Source organism: Pyrus communis, chromosome 3 (assembly GCF_041283825.1).
Source record: "Pyrus communis isolate YQ-2024b chromosome 3, ASM4128382v1, whole genome shotgun sequence".
NCBI lineage: Eukaryota > Viridiplantae > Streptophyta > Magnoliopsida > Rosales > Rosaceae > Pyrus > Pyrus communis.
This window is the reverse complement of record NC_142567.1, coordinates 10,316,900-10,327,055: the sequence shown is the minus strand read 5'-3', so window position 1 is coordinate 10,327,055 and position 10,156 is coordinate 10,316,900. Positions and strand designations below refer to the sequence as shown.

At 38.7% G+C, this 10,156-nt stretch overlaps 1 protein-coding gene across 24 annotated transcripts; it reads right to left on the bottom strand.

Moving 5' to 3' along the window:
• Positions 1–741: 741 nt before the first annotated feature.
• Positions 742–4,730, bottom strand: LOC148697922 (uncharacterized). 24 transcript variants are annotated; one of them, XM_088690988.1, is made up of 12 exons: positions 4,058–4,218; positions 3,543–3,658; positions 3,271–3,373; positions 3,031–3,112; positions 2,851–2,892; positions 2,649–2,699; positions 2,457–2,536; positions 1,877–1,967; positions 1,710–1,780; positions 1,493–1,616; positions 1,030–1,084; positions 742–948 (listed from the first exon to the last, which is right to left on the bottom strand). In XM_088690988.1, exons 6-11 carry the CDS (start codon positions 2,666–2,668, stop codon positions 1,033–1,035), a joined length of 438 nt encoding a protein of 145 aa, XP_088547114.1. In that variant the 5' UTR covers positions 2,669–2,699; positions 2,851–2,892; positions 3,031–3,112; positions 3,271–3,373; positions 3,543–3,658; positions 4,058–4,218; the 3' UTR covers positions 742–948; positions 1,030–1,032. The 24 variants fall into 24 exon arrangements, 5 of the variants coding, with proteins under 5 accessions (XP_088547114.1, XP_088547118.1, XP_088547116.1 ...); XM_088690992.1 differs by having other exon boundaries at positions 1,030–1,081; XM_088690990.1 differs by having other exon boundaries at positions 3,543–3,655.
• Positions 4,731–10,156: the final 5,426 nt, after the last annotated feature.

Here is a 10,156-nt window from a genome sequence, read left to right as displayed (position 1 = left end):
AGCTAGACGGTCAGTGAGATAATTTGCGGGCGTCTCCAATTATTAGACGGAGAGAAGACGACGAGGGGAACGACAACGGCAAGAGGGTCGAGTTTCCGTGAGAGAGAGAGAGAGACAGAGAGAGAGAGTAAAGTGAACCGACTATAATCTCAATGTTTTGGACGGTTTTATTAAGCAGGTGTATAGCGTATTAAATAAGCAGACCAGTTAATTTAATTTGGCACCTATTTAACGCGAGATGATGTTTTATTAGTCCTTCCAGTCCCTTATATGAGCAGCCAAACAAGGCCTATGTAACTACATGTAACTTGGTAGCGTATTTGTTCCTCCATCGTGACATTTAAGATAATGTAGAAACAGGTATAATTTATCCTAGAAGCATCACAATCATGATTTGTAAAATTCTGCCGAAACTAGACATCCAGAGCTTTTCGTATGTATATGGCACAACACCCACTTCGTCCTGATGAATTTCTAACCACCCAACAAAAATGACAGTTTTTTACAGCACCTTCCAACTCTAGTTACAACTAGAAAGTTTTGCCCGCGCGTTGCTGCGGGATTAGAAATTGTGTGAAAAAATGTTTTTAAAGGTATAAACACATCAACTTTATCACATCTAATTGAATTACTGCATCAACATATTGACGCGCTTAATATGAAAATCCATAAACTATTTGACAATATGAAATCCAACAATCTCTAAAGATGAGAAATGAAAGTAGAAATTCAGCAATCTCTAAAGATGAGAAATGAAAGTAGAAATCCTACCTCATATATATTAAAACAATTAACAAATTCTCAATAAATGATCACAGAAGAGGTATAAAATGGTAATTCAATTTCTTAATTTAAATCAGTTCTCACCATAACAAAATAATGATATCGTTTTCACATTAACTTGGATTGATTTTGATCACCAGCATTAATAAAACCAGTGACTTCAACCTGTGCAAGCCATCGACCAAATTAGATGCAAGCCAACCAACTTCGAATTTGACCAAATAAAATAATTACAATTAAACTAACCTCTTATTCCCATATGAAGTAGTTGTTGTTCCCTGTTTTGCCTTTGTGACCTCTTCTTCCCGTATGAAGTAGGTGCTCAATCAGTTGATATAAACCATTTACTTGCCATTTTATTTATTCTTTACCTTTTGTTATTGTGATGTAATTCGGTAAGTCATTCTTATTGGACGGTTATATTTTTCTCTTAATTTTGTTTGACATTATTATTTAATCAAGAACAGCACTGTTTATACTAAAAGACTGATTAAATAAACTGTGTAAAGACAGTGAGATAACAACATTTGGCAACTATAAAGAGTAGTTAGTTTGATAGACAGCTTCAAAACAAAGCATGTGCTAAGAATCTTAAATTTCGACTGTAGTCAGTTTGATAGACAGCTTCTTAAAAATGAGAATAGATTTGTTGAATTTGTGTACAGATAAATTAAAACTTGTACAAAAAGCAAGTATAAAGAGTAGTTACCTAATCTTTTTTGGAAGAACCGGAATCTGTTTTTGCAGCAGTTGGAGATGACTTTTTTTCAATAGCTTGATAGGAACTCGGTCAAAGTCCTGCGCATTTTCTTCTGAGATATCTTCTACATCACCGTTTGAAATTGGTCCAAAGATCGGCAAACATGAGCATGCAATAGTTTAAGATTTGGACATTGGTAAAAAAAATTGTACAGTTAGGAATGACCTTTGTTCAGAACTGGCAAAAAGACATCTTCTGACCGAAGAAGAATGGGAAAAGTAGTTTAAAGGAGGTACCCTAGGAAAGGGAAAAGAAAAGGATTGAAATACATGAAACAAAATTGTATCACAATAGAATTATATTATGAACAAAATAAGGATAGATTGTGTTTACCTAGTGTTTTTCTGCGGGAAATAAGTCTGGTTTTGCATGAATTGGAAATGACCTTTTTCTGGCAATTTATAGGATGTCAAGAAGTTTTTGCCTGTTTGTGTATGCGAAATGTACATTAAATAAGAGTTTGATTAAACATATGAAAAAAATATTGATTAGTATGGTGTAAACACAAAATTACACATATCAGCCAGGATGAGATTGCAATTGAGGGTTAAACCCCTCAGTCATCATATGCATTCACAGAATGTAAACGGATTGGTATGTTTAAGCAGTAATGATGATACTTTTGGTCTAGCATAGTTAGCAATATGTGCAGTACATGTATTACCCTAATTGTATCTTATTATTAATCATTATAAGACTAAAATCTCTCCTCAAGCTTGTAAAGAAGGGTCAGTTTAAATTGACTTTCCTACTTTGAACAAAACTTTATTCAGATACCTCAAATAATCAGAATCATATAAAAACCAAGCATCCTAGTAGCTAGCTAGTACATGAAATCGTGGTTTCACTGATTATATTAAAAATATTAGGAAATTTTTTAGATACAAAAAGCAAATAAAGTTTGAAAAATCACTCATTGAATGTCCCAAGAGATCCTTATTTACAGCAACATTTCCAATCCTGGCTAGCCATCTTCCATATTGATGACGTCTGCTACACAGAGAAGAAACAAAACAAAGAGATTTTAGAGATTTTTATTTGGTATTTATATTATTTCTAATCAATATTCTATCTATTAGATAAAATTATGAATAGCTATTAAGACCTTGTAATTCTTCTGTACATTCAAGCCCCTCTTGAGAATCCATTGCTTTTCCTGTAAAGACCGCATTATGTTAGTAATCAATTAGCATTTAAACGCTGTTGTATATATAAATCTATTGAATGAATGATTAGTGGCATGAACTAAAACAACATGGTTTGACAGTTAAAATGGTAAGCCAAATTATATGTCAAAAAATGCTTACCCAAGTAAACTGAAGATTCATCATTTGATTGTAATTCCCCAGCTAATCAAAGAAAAGCCAAAAATTAAAAAATAGAATCAGCATATAGTATGGAAAATAGTCAGAACAAAAGCAGAATTTGACTGGAAAAAAATGCACATTTCTTGTAATTAAAAACATCATTGTGTTTTCTTGACAAACCTTGCTTCCCTTCCTGCTCTACCCTTCTTTGTTGCAACTATTGTCCCACAGATGCGCTTCGTATTGACCAGTCCATCTATACCTGATCAATAGAAATGCATCAAGAAATATAAAAAAAACTTAGCATCGAGGCAACTGTTTTTTACGGTTTCATATAACAAAAATGCTCAATCAACCATGAATAAACAATAGCAATCATCGCTAATCAATCTTTCACCAAGAAACAACAAAAAAGCATACTTTTGAATATGCATTTGCGAGTTAATTTGTTGTCATGCCAACTTCAAGCTCTGGCCACCGAACTTATGACAATTTCCTCCATGCAACGTTGAAGTTCCAACTCCTGCAACAAAATGCAAGTACTTTCATAATTCTTCCAATTCCTTTCTACATTCAACCAAACAAACACCATGTACTTGTCCAACCAATCTATTATAAACTCCTTCCACGACAAAACATTCATTTCACGAAAAATTAAAAATTCCTACCTTTAAATTGCTCCAAAGGCATACCTTTTAAGATGCATTTCCCAATAAATTTGTTGCCAATCTAGCCATCGAATCAGAATGTCAACCTCTAGTCAGTGGGCATCAGAGAAATTTGTCGATGTAGGATTAAATTGCAACTTCTGGAACAAAATGTTAGAATTTTTATCATTATTTGAATTCCTATAACAAAACAAATAAAACTAATTCTTGCAGACCTTTTGCGTTTTCTACCATTCTAGAGTCCTTTGATAATCTAACAGTCATCTTTATAAGCATTGCTAGAGCATGAGATTGGATAAAAATGCAAACATGATCCGAATTTTTAAAAACCTTTACGATAAAAAAAAATTTTAAATTTCTAAAACCTTTTGATTAGTTTTCAGACTTACAATGCGTTTGTGGTTTTTTCAACCTCAACGGAGGTAACCGCGAAGTAACAACATAGGGCAGATCCCATGGAAGCTCTTAAACAATTAGTAAAAGATGAATGCTTACAAAACTGAAAACAAAAACATTTAATCAAAGAAAAAAATACATACTTGATCACAAAGGGCTTGCAGCCTTGCAAGCTTGCAGACAAAAACCCCAATATTCGAAGACCAACGTTTCCTGAAAGCAAAAATCAAACCAGATAAGACAGCCAAAAGCAAATCACCAAAAAAATTTAAATCAGGTACACAAAAATCAAACCAGTTCGATATTGAGACCTTACGAAATCTTGGCGTCGGGGATGTCATTGCTGAGTGCTTCTCGACCTTGAACAGGAGCTGGTGACCATCGGGAAGTTCGCTGTTCTGTTTGGCCAAGAATTTTGAGCTTCAGAGAGAAAGCTATGCAGGAAAATTAAAGTAGATGGAGTTGACAAAAAGCAGCTAATTCGGAGTTGGATGATAACGGCAAATGGAGAACGAAGAGTTTCTGGGAGACAGAACAACAGAGAAAAGGGGAGAGGAAAAGAAGTGAAAAGCAAAACCACAGAAACCAAAACAATCGAACTCAAATTAGAGTAAAAGAAGTGAAAAGCCACAGAAGGAAAAATAGTGAAAAGAAAGGGAAGATGCCAGAAGACGCTGCGATGGTCGACAGGTGGAGTGGAAGGGCAAAAATGCATTTTTACTGTAGAGAAGCCTAAACAAAAGGCAGCCATGACAACATTGTAAGGGCATTTTCGCCATTTTACTGTTCTAAAACAGTACCACATCAGTTTGAGTTTTAGTATATATAAATTTCCAACCAGCAACCATTAAATTGCGGATTGAGCAAATTTGCATCTGATGATCGTTGGAATACTTCTTGACTTCAGTTCTTCCCAGCTTTGATCTTTTTTAGCCTTAAAATCACCAAAAGACTCCAAAGTCTTCGCTACGGTCCTTTATCTAATAAATATGCACTAGACACATCAACCAATTTCACAAGAAAACATAGCATAAAACTTAGGAAATAAGGGCATTATAAATGTATAAATATTGTGTTATCAAAGGCCACCTACAAAATTCAATAACGATGAACGCCAGTGGCACAGAAAATGGGAGTTGGGTCTGGGAGGGTTTTACGGCTCACTGGATGAAGAAAATGACTTACTGGCAAATAATTTCTTAGCTCGCCAGAAGGCTAGGGACCAAATGGCAATTACTGCAAGAAGAGACAAAGCTCTTGTTATCTTTCCTGCCACCACTACACCTAGCACTTTTGTGCCTACTAACATGATGACCTCCCTTATCACCCATGTCGGGATAAACGAGGTTGTTGACCAACACATGTTCTCACGTTCTAACCTTTTTCCAGATTATGGTCATCCATGGCACCCAAATAATTTTGGCATGCAATTTTCAAATGGAACACTTACCATAGCCGTTAATGGTCTTTCCCTGGACAAAGACTGGTGCGACCCCAATAAACTTCCACATTAGGCTTTTAAAAATGTAAATGGGCTTCTTCAGGCCTCTAACATGGTAAGGGCTAACCCAACAAAGTTTTCTATAATGGATTTTGCTTCCCCCCCCCCTCCTCGGCACCAATATTCTTGAGGTGGATAAGGCCTCTTTAAGTCAAGCATCACAGATGGTTAACCAATTCAACAACTATGAAGCAACTAACTTTGTTTCTCCTCCTAACAAAAGAGCCAGGCTTGCCCTCAACCCCAAAAGTGGACGTCCACTTCATCTGTAAAATCTCAAAATTTGGGGAACAAAAGCCAGGGGGCGTGGGGGATATAGCAACTCCATTGTTTGATCAAATTCTAGAGGTGCTGCAAGTGAGGATTAATTTCTTAGTGATGTCATTATCACTCCCTCTAAGGATGTGGTAGAAGCAGAAGTATGCGGATTGTTTGGTCGAAACAGAGGGTCAAAGAAACTCAAATTGGTGGCGGCTGACAGGGCTCAATCATGCCGTCAACCATGAAAATCTTACTTTGGAACTGTCAGGGGCTGGGGAACCCTCAACGAGTTCAAGCACTGCAAGGCATAATCAAGCAGCAAGATCCCAATTTGGTTTTTCTCAGTGAAACCAAGTCCTCATGCTCTTCTGTTACCTCTTTGAAAGTTAAGTTATAGTTTGATAGAGTTTTGCCTTTTTTGGAATAATGAGATGAATCTTCAAATCTTCTCTTCTTCGGACAGATTCATCAATTCAGAGATTTAAGGTATAGGGGATCCTGTTCATTGGAGGTTCACAGGCTTTTACGGATATTCGAATACGTTTTCATTCATGGAACCTGTTTTGCGATTTAACTTCTCGATGTTCGATCCCTTAAGTCGTAAGAGGAGACTTCAATAAGCTCTTACATGTTCATGAAAAGGAATAAGGCCCTGTTCGTCCCATTAATTAGATACTTGTGTTCAAAACTGCGGTAAATGATTGCAATTTTTTTTTTCTCTAGGCTTTTCAGGGAATCAGCACACCTGGGTCACGACTTGCTCAGGTGGAATAAAGGAGCGCCTAGATTATGTTCTAGCATCCTTGAGCTGGAAGAATTTGTTTGGAGATGTTAGGGTCACTCATTTGGATCCTAGCACTTCTGATCATGTGCCTATTATTATCTCCCTGGATGAAGGGTCAACACTGAGGAAGAAATGTTGTCACGGATTTCTCTTTGAGGAGTATTGGGCTAACCATGACAACTGTGAGAGTGTCATCAAGGAAGCCTGGGAGCGTCCTGTGGTGAGGGTTCCTATGTACCAAGTGGTCCATAAGATTAAGGCCACAAGGGTGGCTTTATTAAAATGGCAACAAGTGGTGTTCAAAAGGCGACAAAATGATATCACAAGGGTGAGATCTAAACTCGGCTTCATTCCTGCCTAACCTTTATCTGATAAGTCCATTGTCGAAAAGGCAAATTTGCTTGACCAACATAACAAGCTATTGGGCCAAACAAAGACCTTTTGGCGACAGAGATCCGGTATCTTCTAGATGCACCGAGGCAATAGGAATACCAGGTTCTTTCACCAACGGGCCAATATTCAATAGTCAAAAAATCATATAAAGAGGCTAACTAATACTAACGATGCATGGGTATCGGAGGATAATGGCATTGAGGATGTAGTTTTGAAGTACTTCAGGGATGTGTTTCTTTCCTCCCCTCAGCATGGCAGTGAAGAGGTTCTCTCATCTGTTGGTTCTAGAGTTTCGGATGATATGAATAAAAGACTTGATTTTCCCATCTCTGCTGAGGAGGTTAAGGCTGCCTTATCCCAAATGCACCCCTCCAAAGCCCCTGCGCCTGATGGAATGCCACCTTTCTTTTTAAAAAAATTATAGGGGATTTTTGGGACTGATGTCACCAGGGCCATCATTGTTATTTTCCAATCTGGGAAGATGCTCAAACAAGGAATTATACTCATGTCTCTTTGATACCAAAAGTCAAATTGCCTAATGACCTCTCCCATTTTAGACTGATAAGCCTCTGTAATGTGATCTTCAAAATTGCCTTAAAGGTTTTGGCCAATAGGTTGAAACGTATTCTCAACCAAATCATATCCCTTAACCAAACCGCCTTTGTTCCAGGAAAACACATCTCAAACAACACTCTACTTGCGACAGAGATTGCCACTTGCTTGTCCAAACAACGAAGGGGAAATTGTTTCTTATCTTTGAAGCTTGACACAAGCAAGGCTTATGACCGTATTGAATGGCACTACCTTAGGAGCATTCTTATCACCATGGGGTTCTCTTTGAGATGGGTGAATCTGGTGATGCAATTTGTGATAACCGTCTCTTACTATTTTATTGTAAATGGTCGGCCAAAAAGGTCATATCCACCCTACTCAAGGTCTCAGTCAAGGAGATCATTTGTCCCTTATCTCTTCCTTCTCTGTGCTAAGGGCTTGTCTAGTCTTATTGCAAAACAGGAGCGAGAATGACAATTGCAAGGGATCTCTATTTACTCTAGTGCTCCAAGCATAAACCATCTCATGTTCGCTGACGACGGTCTTTTGTTCTGTCGTGCAACCGAGGCTGAGTGTCATCATATCTTCGAGCTTCTCCTCACCTACGAGCTTGCTTCGGGGCAGAAAGTAAACCTCGCAAAAGGTGAAGTGTGTTTCAACAAAAATGTAAAAAGACCTATGCAATTGAGGCTTGCGAGTTCGTTGGGGGTTCAAAAGGTGGATTAACATGAAACATATCTGGGAATGCCAACCTTGGTAGGGAAAAATAAGAGTGCGTGCTTTGCTTACATAAAGAAACGTCTTTGGAAACGGTTACAAAGCTGGAAGGGGAAGCTTCTGAGTGCGGCTAGGAAGGAAATTCTAGTCAAAGCTATTGCCCAGGCTATCCCTACATATGTGATGAATTGTTTCCTTCTACCAAAATATTTTTATGCCTGCTTGAATCAGTTGGTGGCCTCCTTTTGATGGAATAACTGCAAGGGTGGGAAGCGCATACATTGGTATTTTTGGGATAAAATGTGCCTCCCCAAATTTGATGGTGGCTTGGGTTTCAAGAACCTTTATGCCTTTATCTCGGTTTACTTGCTAAACAGGGATGGAGGCTTATTTTGGATCCACAATCCTTGGTGGCTTGAGTTTTCAAAGCAAAGTACTTCCCTAACTCTAATTTTCTTAATGCAGTGGCTTCCCCAGACTCTTCGTACTGCTGGAAAAGTATGTGCACTGCTCCTAGGATTATCGATTTCGGTTCAAGATGGCAAGTGGGATGCGGTGAATCTATCAACGTTTGGGAGGATCCCTAGATCGCTCTCCTGTCCACCTTCCGCATCTTCTCTCCAAAACCTGTAGATTGTAGCCTCCAAAAGGTCAGCCAACTTTTATCCCCCTTTGGTGAGGGCTTGGGATGTGGACTTATTAGTGTCTTTTTTTTTTGGGGGGGGGGGACCGAAGTGGAAGCTATTTGTGCTATACCACTGAGTCTCCAACGTACCCCTGACCATTTAATCTGGCATTTTCAGAAAAATGACAAATTATCGGTAAGAAATGCTTGTCATATCGTCGGGAATGGTTGAATCCAATAAACAATGGGGCGTCACCTCTGCTTCCTTGGGAATCAACTCCAAATTTTGGGCTAAAGTTTAGCAGGCTAATGCACCCTCTAAGGTGAGAATTTGTTTCTGAAGACTCTATAAAAACATCATCCCTACAAAGGAAAACATGAGGAAGCGCCATGTTTATATGGACTTGGCCTGTGTGATGTGTAACTATCAGACGGAATCCATTCTCCACCTCTTAACGGATTGTCCATTTGCCAAGTATGCATGTACGGCTTCTCACTTGGGGATTCTACCACGGGGTTCATCCCTTGTTTCCTTCCTTGATTGGGTTATAGAGGTTGCTGCTTTACTCCATACTGCTCACTTTAAATCGGTCATGATTATTTGTTGGGCAATCTGGAGAGCCCGAAATCGGAAACTTCGGAACGAACAAGGGGAATTACCTGATGTGGTGGTGGCGCAAACACTTCATTGGTGGTTGAGTTTTATTACTGTTAATGGGGACATCCGCCAATCTAACCCATCCCTGCGTATCGCGCCAAAATGGGCAACTCCACCCTCGGGCCAGCTAAAATGAAACATTGATGGTGCCTGGAATGGCGAGAGCAAAGTTGGGGGGGCTTCGATTTCATTATCAGAGATGACTCTGGAATTTTTATGGCAACTTCTTGTGGAAATGCTCTGGATATTTTCACTCCCTTACAGGCTGAAGTTGTGGCAATCAGATATGGTTTGATTTGGGCAATGAATAGGGGTTTTACAAACTTACTTTGTGAGAGTGACTCACTTCAGATTGTGGAAGCTTTACGTGATTCTTCGACTAACTTATCCTAGATTGGTCAAGTGGTGGAAGACATCAAGGTTCTAGCGCCCTCAAGTCGCTAAAGTGCCTTTTACCCACATTTACCGTCAAGCCACATGGCGGCCCACAGGCTTGCTCACTTGGGAGTTGGGACTATCAATGAAACATTCTTGTGAATGGATGAACCTCCCTCCTCGTATCATAGCTAATGTACTTTTGGAGGATTGTGCCTCATCCTAATATGTTTTTCCTTTGTTCCACAGTAATGTTTTATTTACCTTAATGAAAATACTATCGTTTCCTTCAAAATAAATAAATAAATACCCACCAACCAATTATGGGTTGCTCAGAATTTGCTCCTCGCTCCCTGCTCACCAGTTTCGTCGACGG

Excerpts from the sequence above, each read along its gene's own strand:
- LOC148697922 (XM_088690988.1), bottom strand. The coding sequence starts at position 2,668 with ATGTACAGAAGAATTACAAG. Across the intron at positions 1,968-2,456 it reads TCTCTTGGGACATTCAATGA|GCAAAAACTTCTTGACATCC; the intron begins GTGATTTTTCAA and ends ATACACAAACAG. Across the intron at positions 1,617-1,709 it reads TTTTGCCAGTTCTGAACAAA|GTGATGTAGAAGATATCTCA; the intron begins GGTCATTCCTAA and ends CAATTTCAAACG.